Genomic DNA, 19,186 nt, shown 5'->3' on the forward strand with positions numbered 1-19,186 from the left:
CGGAATCCTCCCGCTGTTTGCCTTGCTTTCCCTTAACTGTACCTCGGCACATTTCCATCAACACTGAGCTCTGATCACGTGATTAGCTGCCCTAGCTGCCCGGAGCGGTTAGTTTACTGCCCCTTTAAGCTTTTGATCTTTTTATTCTTTAGAAAAGAAATCTCTTTGGGGGCTGGAGCGATGGCTCACATTCAGTGGTTCACTGCCGTGTGCAACTCCAGTTCCAGGGTACCCAGTGCCTTCTTCTGGCCTCCACAGGCACTGTACACACATGGTGTACATACAGACAAGCGGGTAAAACACACATACCCATAAGACAATAAATGTTTCATAGCACATTCCTTTTCATGGACTCTGATTTTTTTTCAATTGGTTGTTAAAAGAAAAATGCCATCCTTGTTCCCTCTGACCCTCTCTACTGAGAGAGAATACTGGGAGGGATAAGTGCTCATTAAAAAATATGCTTTGGGGTGGTGGTTTGAGATGGCTCAGTGGATGAAGTTCTTGCTACCTAAGCCTCATGGTCTGTTCAATCCCCAGAACCCATTGGAAGGAGAGAACTGACTCCCAAAAGTTGTCCTCTGACCTCCACACATGCACCAGGGCATGGCGATGCCCCTCTTACACTATTACTGCTACTACTAACAATAAATTAATACTTTTTGTTTGCTTTTAGAACAGGGTTTCTTTTCATAACAGCCCTGGATCTCCTGGACCACGCTGGCCTTGACCTCACAGAGATTTGCTTACCTCTGCCTCCCGAGTGCTAGGATTAAAGGTATGCATCACCACATCCCACAAATTAATATTTTTAATTAAAAATATGTTCAGGCTTGGGGCACGACTCAGTTGGAGGTGCTTGCCTAGCATGTACAGGGTTTGGACCCAACACCACAAGAAATATACTGAGTATATTAGATTATTTTTTAACAATTATGTCAGTCATCTTCTCAAGTGGAGGGATTCCGATCTTGTCATTTTTCTTTTTTAATAAAAATTTATTTTTATTTTTTTATTTTCATTGATGTTTTGCCTACACGTATGTCTGTGTGAGGGTGTCAGAAACACTAGAACTAGAATTAGAGACAGTTGTAAACTGACATGTGGGTGCTAGGAATTGAACCCAGGTCCTCTAGAAGTGCTCTTAACCTCTCAGCTATCTCTTCAGTCCCTTGTTATCTTTTCTATTCCCTGCTCCCTGTGGTACTAACCTGGACATATCCCCGCAGGAGCTAACATATTAGTTCTCAAATCTACTTGGTCCCTAGACCCTAATGAATGCCTTCAGGGAATTTATCCAGTGACCAGAAGGCCATTTTTGCTTCTCTGAGGAGAACTGTGAACTTGGGTCTTAGGCAATGTTCTGTCAGTCTGTGGTGCTGTCCCAGGTCACCTCCTCTACCCACTCCTGCTTTAGGAGCCCAGCTCATTGTTTCCAGGTCAGAGACCATCCTTCATTGTGACTCTGAAGACAGCCATCCCCTGCTGGAAGTGGTTCCCTGGGGACATCTGGCACATCTGAAATTGTCTGACTCTCACGCCTAACGAGGCCCGCATGATGTGAACTTGAGCCTGTCAATGATGTTCTTAGCAACAGGAAGGAATTCAGCCTTTGGCAGGAGAAAAGAAAGAAAGAGGTTATTTTCAACCAGCCTGTCTCTTTTAAGAGTGATGGGCTTTTTTTTTTTTTTCTTTTTTTTTTCGGAGCTGGGGACCGAACCCAGGGCCTTGCGCTTCCTAGGCAAGCGCTCTACCACTGAGCTAAATCCCCAGCCCCCCGTGATGGGCTTTTTAACACGCTCCCAAGAAAGCCAAACAAGGGCCTGAAGTAGAAGGTAAGGATGCTTGACTTTCTAGCCTAGGACACCAACCAATATGCAGTGGAGACACTCCCTAGATTTCAGTTTGGTGACCACTCTTTCCATTGCAGTGACCCAAAGATAAAGGACTTTTGACTAGTTAGCAGATGGGATCATGTCCTTCCTTATCTCAAAAGGCTTCGGCTCTTACCTCCCAAATGATGATGAAGATGAGGTCGAAATTCTCCGGGCACCAGTTTCCTTGTATGGGAAAAAAAAACCCAGAACTAAATATGATCAGCCTTTTGTGAATCATTCCAGGGACCCAAAGCATGCCCTGCTAAGGGAAGAGTTACACAGGCCTGTAATTCCCGCACTTGGAACATTAGCAAAAGGGCTAGAGAGGTGGCTCAGTGGTTAAGAGCACTGGCTGCTCTTCCAGAGGTCCTGAGTTCAATTCCCAGCAACCACATGGTGGCTCACAACCATCAGTAATGGGGATTTGATGCCCTCTTCTGGCGTGTCTGAAGACAGTTTAATGTATTCATATAAATAAAATAAATTAATTAATTAAAAAAAGTATGGGGGGGGAAGGAATGGTAGTAAAAAGAGTAGGAGTCTTGAGGTCATCCCTGCTACCTATTGAGTTGAAGGCTGGACTGTACTATCCGAGCTTCTATTTTACATAAAAACAGTATTCTTCTCCCTTCTTTTAAAAGTAAATAGGGTTGTCGGTCACGGAGGAGTGCATCTTTAACCCCACCACTCTGCAGGCAGAGGTAGAGAGATCTCCGAGTTTATGGACAGCCTGGTCTGTGAGTCTACAGTGAGTCCGGAGCTAGTGAGGGCTACATGGTGAGATCTTGTCTCAACAACAACAAACAAAACCAAAGATAGCATCGTATTCACACACATCTGCAGTGTGCTTTTCCGTTTGCCAACCCACAGATATCAGGGGTCCGAGGACAGAGACGCAGTGGCACACTGTCACCCACAGCAGTCTGAGTTTCCCTAGACTTTTAGGGACTTAAGCTCAGACGAAATGGATTCCTGGCTTCAAGCAAAAACAACCATTCCAGGGCCAGTCAATATGATGAGATGGAGTTGGAGATTTTTATTATAGATATTTTAGAGGTTGGAGGAGGCATTGGGAACAAACTAAGACTCGCCCTAGTGTGGGTATAGGTTCCTCCGGGGAGCATAGCAATTGATTGGCTTAGCATTAGCTAGGCCAATTAGGTGGCTTTCATGCTAAATCTCAAGCAGTTGCTAAGATGCCCCCCCCTCATTTGATATGCAAGATCGAAGATGCCTTGGAAGGAGTTACAATCTAGAAACCCCAGGGCTGCATAAGGGGGCTGGTACATGCAGGTTGTCTGTAAAGGAGGTTTCTGGTGAGATTCCTAGAAAATTGCAGGTTTAAAGCTGGGAAGGGAGGAAGGCCTTGGGCAATCGTTAATGGTGCTGGAATTATTTTTTACATTTCTTTATTTATTGTGTACATGTTGGGAATATATGAGCCATAGTCTGTGAGCAGAGATCAGAGGACAGGGTTTGACCGTTGGTTCTCTCCTATCCCAGGCACTGAGCTCAGGTTTGACAGCAAGCGCAAAGCTTTACCGGCTATTTTACCACCCTTATGCTGGAATTCTTTTCTGGCGAGAGGCTTTGACCAAACTGCTGAATGAGGGACTTGTTTTTCCTGTCCCAACATTTTTCCTGCCTCAACAAATATTTCAAATTTTATCCAATCAACTGACTATTGCCATTAGATCATTTTCATTCTTTTGTTATTTAAAAACAACTCAAAAGAATATTGATTTGGGTCAATAGATCTATTTTGAGGAATTTAAGAATAACCTATAGGACACTGCAAGGAGAACTCAGGCTTTGCAGACAGATGTGCTGGCTAAGATTTGCGGCGTCTCTTGGTTGTTTTAGGAATCAGATGCTGGAGAGAAGTTGAAAGAGTTCTCGATTAAAGGTCTGATCGCATTTATACCACCCCCAACCCCCGTTTTTTTGAGACAAGGTTTCTCTGTGTAGCCCTTTCTGTACTAGACCAGGCTGGTCTTGAACTCAGAGATCCTGTCTTCCTGTGCTGCTTGAGTGCTGGACCGAGGGTATTTCTTAACCTGAGCCCATTTTCCCTCCTGAAGCCTGTACCGTGGCAGTGTTGAATGCAACAAAAGGTGGTCTGGAGGGGCTGGGGCGGAGCTAAGTGGAAGAACACTTGAAGCCCTGGGTTTGGGTGGACATGCAAGCATGGGACATGACATATAATAGTCCCCCAATAAAAACAGTTGCAGTTACTACTAAATAAACAGTATGCTGGTTTTGGGTGGCGATGGTAGAGTTATTTTAGCGATTCAGCTGGTGTAGAGGTTAAAGGTGGACTCTCCAGTTCTCCTCAGCCCTGACCATGTTCCCCATCCCCTCTGGCTGCAGTTTCTTCATCTTTAAAACCCAGGTTTCAAGGTTCTCCGATAGCTTAAAGCATAATGCTTCTTAGTGCTTAATACACATTTTACTTGGCTCCCCATATGATGGCAACGACATCAAATAATCCAGCAAGAGCTGGAGAAACAACTCAGTGGGTAAAGGCGCTTGCCACTATGGCTAAGAACTTGAGTTCCATCCCAAGGACCCATAAAGTAGGAGAGAACGGGACTCTCATATAGAGTCCTGCCCTCTATATGTGCACCAAGACACGCTCTCATAGGATAAGATGTCATTTAACGATAACAGAGCAAGAAAGTCTAGAAACCCGGAAGGAGCTCTCCCACGTGATCACAGCCAGCGCTTGGAACGTTCACGGTCCTCCTGGGATCCCTCCGGTTTCCCTTGAGGCCGCAGTAACGTCGCAACCACCTAGGCAACGTCTTCGGGTCCCCTTCGCCCCATCTCGGTGTCTACTTCCTGCGAGTACGTCATCAACGGGCGCCCGGCCTACGGTTTCCGGGAAGGGCTGCGCAGCTGCGTAGGGGTCGCGGGTGATTTCGAGGCAGCTGGCGCGGCTCGGGGTCGCCATGGAGAGCGGATCGCGGCCGTCACTCGGTCAGGTCATCCTGCTGGGCACCAGCTCGATGGTCACCGCCGTACTGTACTCCATATACCGGCAGAAGGCCCAGGTCGCCCAGGAACTCAAGGTCAGTGCGGAGTCCGCCAGGACTCGCTGGCTGCTCGCGCCCGGACGCACTGGGGAACCACTGGGTCGCCAGAGGGGACCCCAGCCACCTGCTGCATCGAGGCTGCCCCGCCCCTTTGCTCCGGTGTCCTCCGAGTTACCCTCAGTGTCATTGGACGTCACCGCAGTGCTGTAAAGCTATTTCTCGAAAACCTGCTGTGCACCAGGTAGTGAGAAAAACAGGCCATTGTCCTGGTGGAAATTCCATTCTAGGATAGCGGGACGTCTACACGTAATCGGATCGTGTGATAGGGTGCGAATCGGGTTGGAGTAGCGTAGAGAAAAGTGGAAGGGATAGGGAAACGGAGAGTTCCGTTTCTTTTGCTATAGTAAAATATTCTGACAGAAAGCAACTTAGGAGACGGAAAAGGGTTGTTTACTTTTCAGTTTCGGGTTACCATTAATCATCGCAGGGAAATCCAGGCAGGAACTTGAGGCAGCTGTCAAATCAAACAAACGCATGCGTGCTTAGCGCTCAGTTTGATTTCTCTACTGTTCACCAACCCAGAGCCCAGACCAGGGAATGGTGTCAGTCACAATACAACAGGCGAGTTTCCCCGCTTTTGTTAGAGCTGTCAGGACAGCATCTTAACAACTATGCCTACACAGGCCGACCCGATATAGACAGTTTCTTATTGAAACACTCTTTCCAAATGATTCTAGGTTATGGCCAGTTGATAGTGGGCGTCGCTGTTTTTTTTGGGATGGAGCTGGAGGATGTGGAGATTGGGAATGGCGGGATGATTCTAACTCAGAGAACAGCAAACTTAGAGGCTCCTGGTTTCTACAATCGTATTGTTACTTTAAAGTGTACTTTAAAACTACCTTCTCATTTGAGGGTTGCACTTAAACACCTCACAGCACACATTTCCGTCTCGGTTTTATTTTTGTCAGCTCAATGGTGACAGTGGGTATTTCCTGATGATTGCACATGAAGACATTTGACATTGAAAGGAAAAGTCTCACAGCTAGTGTTAACTGTCAACTAAGCAGGATCTGAAATCACCTAGGAGACAAGTTTTCTGGGTGCACCTGTGAGGCTAGTCTCCATTAGGTTAATTTTGATAGCAAGATTTGCCCTGAAAGTGGGCAGTGCTGTTCTCTGGGCTTGGGTCCTTGACTGTGGAAAAGGGAGAGAGTGGGCAGAACAGAGATGTCCAAGGCTCTGTTTCCTGAGTTTGGATATCATGTGACCAGCTGCTTTACGCCCCTTTACCTCGACATTCTACCTTAGTCAGAATTGCTCTTAAGGTGATGAGACACTGTGACCAAGTGATTTGGCTTATGCTTCCAAATCACTGTTCATCTAAGTCAGACAGAACTCAAACAGCACAGGGGCCTGGAGGCTGGAGCTGATACAGAGGCCATGGAGGATGCTGCTTACTGCTTTGCTCCTCATGGGCTGCTCAGTCTGCTTTCTTACAGAAGGGGAATCACTAGCCCAGGGGCAGAGTCACCCACAATAGACTGGGGCCCTACCCTCAATCTCTAGTTAAGCTGGGTTTTAGGAATTTTTCTCAATTGGGGTTCCCTCCTTTCAGATAATGCTAGCTTGTGTCAAGTTGATGTCCAACTAGCCACCTCCCCAGATTGATTGAGCATATCCTTGAACCGTGAAAAACCCAAATAAACACTTTCTCCCTTAGGCTGTTTTCCTCCCAGTATTTTATCACAGCGAGAGGCATTGAGACTAAGCCAGCTTGGAACTTAAATTTAGGTTTTTGGGTTCAAGGGTAGTATAACAGGCCAGACGGGAGTGAAGACTTCTATTGTGTCTTTCCCATTGACTATCAGACTATTGAAACAGTGGACTCCAAAAAATTGAAACTTCCCCCAGGAAGTTCCTGCTGCTGGGAGAAGGAGAAGCCAAGGACCTAGGGGTAGCCATAGGGAGAACTTGTCAAGATGGCCTTTGTAGGAAGGACTGGGTCTGAGGCCGTGATGCTGGGCAGGACCATATCTTAACCTGACTGCTCAGTTATGCCATTTAAGCCTTGTTTCCTGCAGGAGAGATGGCTCAGTTTAAGAGTACTGGTTGCTTTTTTTAGAAACTGTTAGATTATCAGCACGCACATGACAGCTCACAAATCATTCCTGACTCCAGTCCCAGGGGATCTTTTGGCCTCTGTTGGCTGTCAGGCATGTACATGGTACACAGACCTACATGCAGGCAAAAACACCCATATAATAAAAAGTAATAAAGTAACATTTTGCAAAGCCCTTACGTTTGTGTGAGGACCCAGAGGTAAAGTTGGGGTCAAGCCACTGCTATCTATGCCCTCGCTTGCTTTTCACTGTTGATTTAGCCTTTTTAGTTGGCTTATTTTTTTTTGTTGTTGTTTTTGTTTGTTTGTTTTGTTTGTTTGTTTGTTTTTGGAGCTGGGGACTGAACCCAGGGCCTTGCGCTTCCTAGGCAAGTGCTCTACCACTGAGCTAAATCCCCAACCCCTTTAGTTGGCTTATTAAGGACCAGCGGCTGAGGCTGGCTAGTTAGGAAGACAATGGCATGGCTCTGGCCGTAACTCCGGCAACACTATGCTCTTTTCTCCTTTCTTAGTGGACCGCATCGCTTTGTGGCACCTGTCAAGCCGACTCAGAGAGATAAATGCATTCGACAAGCAGTAGATGCTCAGTGCATGTTGGTGGTTTTATTTTTGCTTGAATTTCACAGTCCATCAGCCAGGGGCTCGTTGTAGCATTTGTATGGAAGGTAAACTCTGGAACCCACATCTTCTTATCACCAGATTGATTTCAGTAAGGGCCCAGAAACAAAACCGTGGAGTTCCTGCAGTGAAAAGGGTTGGATCAGAAGTTCACAGTGCTAACAAGGCAGAGGCAGGTGGATCTCTGAGTTCAAGGGCATCCTGGTCTACTTAGTAAGAGGCCAGCCAGGGTCACATAGTGAGATCTTGTCTCAAAAACAAAAACAAGCCAAACAAAACCAAAAAACCAAACACAAAACCAAAAACACCCAGAGTAACCAACAGAACATGTTGAAGGGCACCCTCAGATGCACGCTTTTCTGGGCCAGCCTGTGGTACCTGAGACTTAGTTCCTAAAAGAGTGAAATAACCCTTCCTGGGGAAAGCCGTGGGAGCCCTAATGTTAGATTTTCACCTGTTGGTCAGAACGAAACTGAGAGAGCTGAATTTGTACCTTACTCTGGTGTTTTTGTCGGTGACAAGAATGCTTGATTATTTTACGGCTTCCATGTGTCAGCTCTGGACTGTATTTTCCCATACCCCAAAGTTCATTTCTCCCACCTAAAGAATTCCATGAGATGTCTTCTCCCTTCCTTTAGAGTTTTGGAAGCAGGCTCAGAGGAGTGAAGCTGTTCGAAATCATCAGGGATACCCTGCAGCTTGAGCTAGCCTGGCTCTGCTGAGGTTCCTCCTGCAGGGTGCCAAATGGTTAGCGCCTTGTTTATTTGAATGTAAACGTATTCACGTGAAGGGAGTGTTTTGTTGAATTGGAAAGCAGATGGTGACATCTCCAGTCTTGGGGAAGAGGAGCCCAGAGCACCTGGCCTAATCACGTTCATGTTTCAGGGCCAGATTTCAAAACTGGAGCCTCCAGATTCCCCTCCTGTCGAGCCATCCCGCTCCCCACCACACCTTACGTCTGGTAGAGCATGTCAGTATTCAGTGGCCAATTTAATATCTATTTATTTTTGCATTTAGGGAGCTAAGAAGATTCATTTGGGTGAAGATTTAAAGGCCATTCTTTCAGAAGCACCGGGAAAGTGTGTGCCTTATGCTGTCATTGAAGGTGTGTTCACTTGTTTAGGGTGAGTGGGAGCCTTGTTGCAGTAGCCCTGAGGACCATCGTGGCTGACATGAACGCCCTCCCTTTGTTACCTGCGTTTATCTTGTGTCGGGGAGGGCAGGGTGAAGGTGCCACTCCACACTGGTGGAGGTCAAAAGACAACTTGGGGGAGTTGTCTCTCCTTCTACCTTCTTGTAGGTTTCCCAGGGTTTAGGTCGGAGGCTTAGTGGCACTTAACCTGCCAGCCCTCATAACAGTCTTCTGATGGTGTTGGGACAAGGTGACCAAACCGTTGTGGATTTCTGATTGTTCTAGGGGACTCAGTGTGGTGTAGGTGGTTGTTAAGAGCTGAGCAATGGGACTCACATGAGATGCTCTCTAACCGTGCCTCAGTGATGTGGATGCTGTTGTCTTGATTAATTAGTGAAGCTCAACACATGGGAACCCTAAAGAGAGGCCAGAGACCCTGATTGCTTTCTCCCCAGGAGCTGTGCGGTCGGTTAAAGAAACGCTCAACAGCCAGTTTGTGGAGAACTGCAAGGGGGTGATCCAGCGGCTGACGCTTCAGGAGCATAAGATGGTGTGGAACCGAACAACCCACCTGTGGTGCGTGCCCTCTAGCTTCTCTACGCCTCCCTCATCTGCCCTGGGCCCTGGGCTTGCCCAGTCTGGCTTCTTGGGGACCGGATGCCCCCAGCACTGCTGTTATGTGCTGTGCACTTCCCTGAGAGCCCAGGAGGCAGACATTACAGCGCAGGCTCCGAGGCCCACTTCCTGATTACAGAACCTGGTTTTTAGAAGGCAGTCTGTTGATTCTTAAGCACAGTGAAGTTGTGGAACTATAGCTTAGTCACATGTGGATTTGCTTAAATGATTGTGCCAGCACACAAAGTGAGGCATTTTCCCGTCTGCTCCTAGCAGGTTTTTGTCTCCAGCACTTCTGGACGGTGACATAAGAGTGTAGACACTGAAGGTGACTACCTTTAGTCTGTTGCTCTCCTGTGTCCACTGAACCTGAGCATTTAAAGCGGCCCCTCCCTGCTGTGGTCTTAATGTTCTAGAACTCACCGATTTGGAGGCTGGCCTCCAGTTAGGATGGTGGAGTCTGTCCTGTGGGTTCTGTATGTGTACCTACATGTTGGTGACCCTGTGTGGGAGGTGGCGCCTGTTCCTCTTGTGTTCATCTTTGGTCCTTGCGTTTTTTTAGGAATGACTATTCCAAGATCATTCACCAGAGGACTAACACTGTGCCCTTTGACCTTGTGCCCCACGAGGACGGTGTGGCTATGGCTGTGCGAGTGCTGAAGCCCCTGGACTCGGTGGATCTGGGCCTAGAGACTGTGTACGAGAAGTTCCACCCCTCTGTACAGTCCTTCACCGATGCCATCGGCCACTACATCAGTGGGGAGCGGCCCAAAGGCGTCCAGGAGACAGAGGAGATGCTGAAGGTCGGGGCCACCCTCACGGGCATTGGTGAGCTGGTCCTGGACAACAACTCTGTCCGCCTACAGCCCCCCAAGCAAGGCATGCAGTACTATCTGAGCAGCCAGGACTTCGACAGCCTGCTGCACAGGCAGGAGTCTAGTGTGCGGCTCTGGAAGGTTCTGGTACTTGTGTTCGGCTTTGCCACCTGCGCCACCCTCTTCTTCATCCTGAGGAAGCAGTACCTTCAGCGGCAGGAGCGCCTGCGCCAGCAGCAGCTCCAGGACGAGTTCCTGGAGCACGAGGCCCACCTGCTGAGCCAAGCCTCTCCTGAGGACAGGGAGAGTCTGAAGAGCGCCTGTGTTGTTTGTCTGAGCAACTTCAAGTCTTGTGTCTTCCTCGAGTGTGGGCACGTGTGTTCCTGCCGCCAGTGTTACCTTGCCTTGCCAGAGCCCAAGAGGTGCCCGATCTGTCGGCGGGGTATCACCAGGGTGATACCCCTGTATAACAGCTAGGGGATCTTGCAGTCACACTGCAAATGTCCTTCCTCTTGTCAGGGTCTGCCTTGAGGCCTTTGGTGGGGTGGCTGTGCCTTCATGTGTGATGGAGGAGACACCGGCGAGCCTCACGTGTCCAATAGCTCCGTGTTGCTTTTCAACCTGGATGGGTCCCTTTCCAGTTCCAGACCCTGGTGGGGGCTTTGGTGAGGCCCCTTCTCAGGAGCTCGATCCACGTTGTGTGATTCAATAAGACCAGCTCATTGTCCAGGCTCCATGGCCAGTCCTCTCCACTCGTGCTGCCTGGGGGGGATGGGCGTGGGAGGGGTGACCCTGAGAGGGCCTCACAGCATGGCCTCTTGGGAGGCTGCCCAGACTCCCTCTCTTGCTTCTTGCTCAGGGGAAGGCATTTTTTTCTTTTTTCTTTTTTTCGGAGCTGGGGACCGAACCCAGGGCCTTGCACTTGCTAGGCAAGCGCTCTACCACTGACTAAATCCCCAACCCCAGGGGAAGGCATTTTTGAAGACTTGTCAGGTGGGCAGGCCGCTGTGTCTCTCTTACTCGGTTACTGAGTAATGATGTGTGAACCAAGAAGGGAGGTCAGCCGGTCTGCTTGGCACATCTGGGTGGGGCATAGGTCAGCAGGAGGACAGGAAGCTTTTCGAGGGTTTCTAGGTTGGCAGGTAGCCTGGGTGTTTTCCTTTGACACAGGGAAAGCCCCAGAGCTGTGGATGTGGAGCTACTATTACTGCTTGGCTTCCCCAGGCTGCTCCGGTCTCCCATAGAGAGACCTCACTAAAAGAGAGTGAAGGGTGCTGCTGTCCTGGCCTCTGGCCCAGTAGCTTCTTTGCTTGCTTTTGCCAAAGAAAGGTGTCCGACGGGCACACCCACAGTGTCAGGACTACTTCACTGTCCCCAGCAGCAGCCCCAACAGCCCCTCTCCCTCCCCCACCCTTTGACTTGTGAGTACAAGAGAAATTAGAAACTATCCAGTGGTCAGTCATCCAAACAGCTCTTCTCTTCCTCGAACACTCTCCCGGCCTCCTGTGATGGGGGAAGGGCTTCTTCCAGGCACTGGCAGGAGCACATGCCAGGCCTGAGTGAGCAGCACAGATTAGACAGATTGTGTCACGTGTGTGCCTGGTGCTTTGTTCACTAACGTTAAGTGGCTGAGAGTTGCCTGGGATGGAGTTGAAGCCCCACCACCACAGGATAAAGATGGATCTCGAAGACCTGTTTTCCTCTTGAGCTTCCCAAGATGAGGTCCAGTTCATGGTTGTTGAGGCCCCCATGCTCACCAAGCCCACAGTGGGACTCTAGGGAGCCCTGAAGACTTCCCTAGACACCTGGCCTGGGGTACTGCCTGGCCTTGCTGACATAGTTATCTGACAAAATGTGTCTTATTTGGAGCACTGGAGAAGCTGAGGTGGCATGGGGCACTGAGTGCCAGCAGGGGGACATTAGTATTCAGTGCAGTGTGCCCGGTATTATTCTAGTTGCTATCATAAACTGGGCTTGGTAGCAAGCCAGTCTTGTTTGAGGCTAGCCCAGTCTACATAGTGAGACCCTATCTCAGAGCAGCTGGGGCTCGAGTGATGGCTCAGTGGCCAGGAGCACTTCCCTTGTTCATGCAGAGGACCAGCTCTCTGCCAGTGTGCTCAGAACCATCTGGGGATCCCACGCCCTCTTCTGAGGGTACTAGACATGCACACCGTGTGCAGACATGCATGCAGGTAAAATGTGTGCTCACAAAACTAAAAACCTGAAAAAGAAAACCAACCCTGCATTTGTGGAGTCATCACAGCCCATAGACTGTGCCAACGAGTGTGTGAACCAGAAGAGAAGTTCATGAGGGTTCAAAGCTCATTGGCAAGTTACAGCCACCACCTGAACTCCAAATAAACAGAGCTTCAAGAACAGAATCCAGTCTCCCCCAGTAAACTCCAAGAAGTTCAGCAGCAACACAAAGTCTGGAGGAAGATGACCATGGTAGAGGGACAGAGAGTCTGATAGCCAGTAGAGCCCGCCCAGTGAGGTGTGAAGACCTTGGCAGGACAGGGTAAGGGGACCACTGGGAAGCCCTAACCCCCTTCCCTGGCCTTTCTGTAAGGCAGCTGCAAGGGCCCAGTGGGGCTCAGATGGTGGTTTTGGAGCCCACCTATGCCGGAATCAAGAACAAATCTCATCAAAGGGCTTAGGAGAGAGGGCTTGTCTGTCCCACTGAGTGGACCCCTGCAGGTGCCTCCCACCATGGGAGACAGGAGCAAAAGAGTCTTCCAGCCATCAAAAGTGGGCGTATCCCCTGGTGCTAGGATTTGGGCTCAACGTCCCTGCTTGAGCCTAGCATATCTGACCCTGCCGCTGACTTTTGCTACACTTTTACCTGTCATCCGTGTCGACTCCTTCCTTCTGCTCTTCATGGCTCACCTCCGGGAGGGTGCTGAGGTCTCATGGGGGCTTCAACAACCTAACCCAGTATGTGGGACCAAGCCTGGGTTGAAGGGTGCTTAGGGGAGCAGAGCCAGGAAGGGAGCTGTCAGTGGGGCTGGGGTGTCCTGAGCACCTGCCATTCTCCGCAGCCCCGTTCATCCCTGGCAGAGGGGACTGGGCGGAAATCATCTTGAATAAGTGCTGCCGACTTGGCACACCTGTGCAGGACTGTAGGTGCTAAGGCTTCACCCCCACAGTATCGCTACCCCTAGTTCTTTTCTAGCATTTGAACTCAGCCTAACTATAAAGCCAGTAATAGCCTTTGCTGGGAGCCCTTGAGATTCCTGGGACCTTCTCAGAGACTGAGCAGCAGATGCCTCAACCCTTACGAACAATGGCCTAGAGTCCGCTTAGGTTCGCCACACATCTTCCTGTGCACACGAAGTCATCTCTAGATATCCTTTTTTTCCTTCTTTCTTTTTTTTTTTTTTTTTTGGAGCTGGGGACCAAACCCAGGGCCTTGCGCTTAGCTAGGCAAAAGCTCTACCACTGAGCTAAATCCCAACCCCTTCTAGATATCCTATACAAGACAGGTCCCAGGCGCCCGGGGGAGAGGGTGACTGCTGTTTGGGGATGAGGAAAATAAATGTGTACATGCTCAGTTTGGTTTCTCTCTTGGATACTTGATTGTGGCTGGATAGATTAGCAGGCGCAGAACCCACGGAGTACGACAGCCCTCTTGTTATAAATGGCATTTTTACCAGGCAATCAGCCCCCTCCCCGGTGGATCCTGGTGGTGGATTGCCTGGAAGGTGGGCTTCAGGATCCCAATTCATTCAGAATTGAGCACCTAAAAAGCAAACAAAAACCACGGAAAAGTAGGCCAAACTCAGGTGCCCTTCAGAAGCTTGATCCAAAGTCATGGAGAGGCCATCTGGGCCGTGGCCCTATGCTGAGGAATCCTGCAGGGCAGGAGGGAGGGCCTGCGGAGTTCAGTGTCACAGAAGGGCAATTGTCCATCCATCAAACGTACAGTTTGTGCCTGCGGACGTAAAATGAGTGACTCCTAGCTATGTTCTAAAGGAAGAGTGTTTCATTGTAAACTAGTGTTTGTCAAGGAGTGTCTTGGCAGGGACAGGAGCAACGTTCCTTGGTTCCTTGGCTACCACAGAAAGACATCAATCTGTTTTCTGTTCCTATAGCAGGAAATTAGGGCCTGGGTAATTCATGAGCAGAGGCGGATTTCTAGTAATCCTAGAAATTGGGGAGTTCAGGACCATTACACCTCTGCTGAAGGTCTATCCTGTGGTAACAGCAGAGAGTGTCACATGCTCAGGGAGGGGAGAGAGCCAATCACCTGAATAACCAGCTTACCCCCCCCACACACACACACAATGGCCTTATTAAATTTATGGCCTTCTCACTTTTTGACTGTTGCCACCTCTTCATCCTGTGACAGGCACTAAGTTATCAGTGTGGTTTGGGAGAGAGAGCATTTAAGCTATGGTGGGGGACCGAAGAGATGGCTCAGAGTGCTGGCTGGTCTTCCAGAGGACCCAGGTTCAATTCCTAGCACCCACATGATGGCCCTCAGTCATCTCTAACTCCAGTTTGTAGAGGAGCTGCTGTCCTCTGCCTCCAAGGGCACTAGGCATATATGTGGCACATATAGAAAACATCTCCACACATAAACATAATTACACCCTCCCTCCACTACAGTAGTCTGAGGTTTTTCTGGCTGGAGCAGATCCTCCGACCATTAGAAGCAAACATCCAAGGGCAAACAAGCATGTCATTGTGAAAAGACCAGTCTGGAATGATCCATTTAAATTACCTAACATCCCTCCTGTTTAACCGTTCTCAAGTTCCCTGTCACCTACAGGTTCAAGGCCCACTTGTGAGGCATGTGAAGCCGCCTCTCCAAGTGCCTCTCCCTGACCTGAATTTCTGAGCACTTAACCACATGTGCTGCTCCCGGGCCTTGCTCATGGTGACCGAGGCCCTGAATCCTTGTCCATTTTTCCACTCCTCCCTACTCTCTGTTCACTCTGTGGACTCTGCTCTGAGTGCCTTCTTCATACCCTCCTCTATCCTGCACTGGGATGGGTTAGGTGTCCTTCACCTATTACTGCTCCCAGCCTTAGGATACAGACTGCTATTTAGTTCCTTTCAGTAGCGTGAGCTTACATTGTCAGTAAGAGGTGTCCATATGTGATGGTCTCCTCCCTCCCTCACCTGGGAGTAAGCTGTGTTCCTCTTCATTGTTTTCTGAGGCAGGGTTATGGAGCACAGGTATGACTTGATCTTGCCTGAGCCTCCCAAGTGCTAGGAATACGGCATGTGTGCCTGTACCACAATTCATAAATAAAGGGAAACCAAGGCCCAGGGAGGTAGACTGCCTCACCAATTACACAGGGAGCGGTAGGACTGAACTGAGGCCCAAGCTCTTAGCTGTGGATGCTGTATTGGTTACTTTTCTCATTGCTGGAACCAAGTGCAGAACAGAAAACAAAAGAGGAACGGGTTACTCTCAGTTTATAGAGAGACTGTCTATCATGGTGGGGCAGGCAAGGTGGCTTGTTCACAAATTTGGAAGCAGAAGAAAACGAACTGGTACTTAGCTTCCTTCTCCACGGGATGGTGCCTCCCCGGTTCAGGGAGGGTTGGGCCTCTAGAAATGACCTCCACACTCACTCAGGGATGCGTTCCCTAGGGGATTCTAAATCCAGAGAAATTGACAATGAAGGGCAGCCCAATCCTTGTCAACCTGATACTGTACGTGTATGGTTTTTTTTTTTTTTTTGGTTCTTTTTTTCGGAGCTGGGGATCGAACCCAGGGCCTTGCGCTTCCTAGGTAAGCGCTCTACCACTGAGCTAAATCCCCAGCCTCACGTGTATGGTTTTAAATGAACATTCTGCCCCTCGTCCACATCTCAACGCAAAACGTGTCTAGTTAATCTCCAAAAGTCCCCAAAGTCTTAACATTACCAACGTTGTTCAAAAGTCCAAGTTCAAAGTCTCTTCTAAGATTCAAGACAAACTCTGCAAGTGTGAACCCCTATAAAATAATTGTGTTCCATGTTTCTGATATATGACCACACAGCATCAGTGTGGGAAGGAATGGAGGCACGAGGAAAGATGATACCAAAGCCAGACCAAAAGCCTGCAGGACAGACAGACAGACACCCAGCCCTGGAGCCCAGGTCTAGCATCTGCGACTGATGGCATCATCAAAGGGATTGAACAGCTGTGTCTTTCCAGTTCCGCCACAGGCAGCACACGGCCATTCTCTTTGGCCCATGATCCCGGCATCTCGAACATCCTGGGGTCTCCTCCGCCATTAGACTTTACCTTGATGCTGTCACACTAATTCTCAGGGCCCCACACGGAACCTGAGCCCACCACAAACACTGGCTAGATTCGCTTGCTTTCTGGAACTTTGCTGCAAGCCTCCATGGCTCTCTTGCATGTTTGCCTGTCTACACAGTACCACATTGACAACCCTGTGGAGTTCTGCTGCTGCCTGCTGGAGATGCACTTCCGACCTCTTGTGCCCCAGCTGCACTGGCCTCTCTGCAGCTGACCCAGGGGAAACTCCCCACAGGCAGCTGCTGGGCCAAGACGCCCCTTCAGTTGCATTCCTGTCCAATCTGCAAATGACTGGTTCACATTTTCACAGTTGGAGCCTTTGATGGCTAGCGTCTTGTTCACTGGGCTCTTTCCCTACCGTCCCAGGGCAGAGTGTGGGGATTCTCTTCAGCAGTGCTAATCTTAATGATCTCCTTGCTTTCTCTGCAAACTCGCTCCATTGACTGAACATTTCCCTTACCTTTCTGTTCTCTCCCACTGAGGATCTGACAGCAGTGAGCAGTAACCACGGCACAGACTGAGTAGGACTATCTTGAAATTTTCTCCACAAAACAAACTAGCCCATTACCTTTCATGTTATCTTCACTCAGGTTCTCAGGGCATGGTCAGAACGAGCCGGGATGTGACTTGGACGACCTCTGCCGAAGTTCTCAGTAGAGATCTTGTTCACCTCTGAAACCTCATGAGCTGAGACTTTCTTGGTTGTCATTTCTCTCTCCAAATCCCGTTCTTCCAGATTTCCATTGCTGCGGCCCCTTAAGCTCCTTCCCCAGTATTCAAGGGCATTTCTGTCCCGTAGACCCAGGCTCGTCCACATTCCTTCTGCAAACCAGTCCAGCAGCCTGTGGACCCCGTGGCTTCGCCAATCACAGCAGTGGCATCCACTGCTGGCACAGAGTTCCTGTATCAGCTGCTTTTCTAATTGCTGCAACCAAATACCCGACAAAGGCAATGTAAAGGAGAAAGAGTTTATCTTGGCTCACGGTTTAAGGGAAAACAGTCCACCGTGGTGGGGCAGGCGTGACGGTGAGCATCTCGCTTACATCTGTGCAGATTACAAAGCAGAGAAACACGAACGCTCTGCTCACTTTCTCCCTTTCCCCTTTTGATTCTGTCCAAGAGCCCAGTGCATAGAATAGTGATACCAACACTCAGGAGGCTCACAGACATACTCAGGCAGTAGATCACCTACCTCAGTGGTTATGGGTGGCGACTCCTTTGGGGGTTGGATGACCTTTTTTTTTTTTTTTTTTTTGGTTCTTTTTTTCCGGAGCTGGGGACCAAACCCAGGGCCTTGCACTTCCTAGGCAAGCACTCTACCACTGAGCTAAATCCCCAACCCCTGGATGACCCTTTCATAGGGGTCCCTAAGGCCATCAGAAAGCACAGCTATTTACTTTATGACTCATAACTGTAATAACGTTCATTGCAGTTATGAAGTAGCAATGATAATAATTTTATAGTTGGGGATCACTCACCACAACGTGAGGCACTACATTAAGGGGTCGCAGCATCAGGGAGGCTGAGAACCACTGACCTAGGTGAGTCTAAATCCAAGTGACAAAGATCATCAACCTCACACCTGTCCATGGACTGAATGAGGATCCCAGACAAAGGAACGGGAGGGAGGCTGCCTGGAGGAGCTGGCCGCTGGACCACAGATAAGGACAGCAACTTGGTTGCTAAGTGATGGGAGAGGGGGCTTTTTTAGGGTCTCTGGACCAAGAGGGGTGACTCATATAGGAGGGACATCAAGTGAAGTGACTCACTCTTGGGAGCCCTGCACAACAATACCAGGGCACCACTATCAGACTATGGTGACTAAACTGACCCAAACAGAGTGCTCAAAGATTCAAAGACTGGTTTTCTCTGAACCTGAATCCACTTTAAATGAATAAATAAATAAATAAATAAATAAATAAATAAATAAATAAATAAAGTCTCACTATATAGCCCAGAATGGCTTTGAACTCAGACCCTTTCTGCCTTAGCTTCCAGAATGCTGATTTCAACCATGCCTGGCTGCTGTGTGATCCCGGTCCAGTGGTGGAACCTCTCTGACCTTCAGTTCTAACTGGAAAAGGAATAGGTTGGATTAGAATGTTCCGAAACTCCATCCAGCTCAGGCATTTTGTGTGTCCACAAGATGGAGAGTGAAAGAGGTTTTTAGCCCCCCCCCCCCCCACGACTGTGGGCCGGGCATCTGGGACCTGAGTGGCTTCTTTTTGGCCTAGCCGTGTCACAGCCTCGGGATGGTGTTTGTGGAAAGCCGGGGAGCGCAGCCCATTTTCTCTCTAATTAGATAGCGTTGACTTGACCATTTTGAATGAGATAAGTTTCCCTGCGTGATGTCCCTAGTTGCTCCCCGAAGCGCTCATTAGTCACTTCCCTGCAGCTGCCTTATTGTTTTCCAGATGCCAGCCGGAGGACTTGGCATTTCCCTTCCCTGATTGGAGTGGTAAGGCTGAGCTGGGAACATAGGCAGGCATCGCAGGGAGGGGCTTTGCGGCTTTTGCTCTTCCCCCTCATGCCCTCCGGAGCCACCACCTCACATTAGGGGCTTCAAAGCAGATACCTATACTTGTGGGTTGAGCCTGGTGAGCGGTGGCCACAGAAAAGCTCAACACACATTTATGAGGCCCTTAGTGTGCCTGGCGTCTGAGTGCCTGAGGGTAGAAATGAGTGTATGTTCCTGCTCTTCTCAGCCTTCCCTCCTT

The 19,186-nt window shown here is 49.3% G+C and overlaps 1 protein-coding gene across 2 annotated transcripts; it reads left to right on the plus strand.

The window, feature by feature from the left end:
• Positions 1–4,729: 4,729 nt before the first annotated feature.
• On the plus strand, positions 4,730–13,781 carry Mul1 (mitochondrial E3 ubiquitin protein ligase 1). Of its 2 annotated transcripts, none has more exons than NM_001106695.1 (4): positions 4,730–4,948; positions 8,667–8,754; positions 9,237–9,357; positions 9,959–13,781. In NM_001106695.1, the coding sequence occupies exons 1-4, from the start codon at positions 4,829–4,831 to the stop codon at positions 10,686–10,688; spliced, it is 1,059 nt and encodes a 352-aa protein (NP_001100165.1). In that variant the 5' UTR covers positions 4,730–4,828; the 3' UTR covers positions 10,689–13,781. The 2 variants fall into 2 exon arrangements, with proteins under 2 accessions (NP_001100165.1, XP_038965605.1); XM_039109677.2 differs by lacking the exon at positions 4,730–4,948 and adding an exon at positions 4,978–5,153 and having other exon boundaries at positions 8,667–8,773; positions 9,959–13,761.
• Positions 13,782–19,186: the final 5,405 nt, after the last annotated feature.

Source organism: Rattus norvegicus, chromosome 5, assembly GCF_036323735.1.
Source record: "Rattus norvegicus strain BN/NHsdMcwi chromosome 5, GRCr8, whole genome shotgun sequence".
Taxonomy (NCBI): Eukaryota; Metazoa; Chordata; class Mammalia; order Rodentia; family Muridae; genus Rattus; species Rattus norvegicus.

What these genes read in the sequence shown, in the direction of transcription:
- Mul1 (NM_001106695.1), top strand. Translation starts at nt 4,829, where the DNA reads ATGGAGAGCGGATCGCGGCCGTCACTCGGTCAGGTCATCCTGCTGGGC. An exon ending in AGGTCGCCCAGGAACTCAAG is followed by an intron (nt 4,949 to 8,666) that starts GTCAGTGCGGAG and finishes TTTTGCATTTAG; the next exon opens with GGAGCTAAGAAGATTCATTT. An exon ending in GCCTTATGCTGTCATTGAAG is followed by an intron (nt 8,755 to 9,236) that starts GTGTGTTCACTT and finishes CTTTCTCCCCAG; the next exon opens with GAGCTGTGCGGTCGGTTAAA.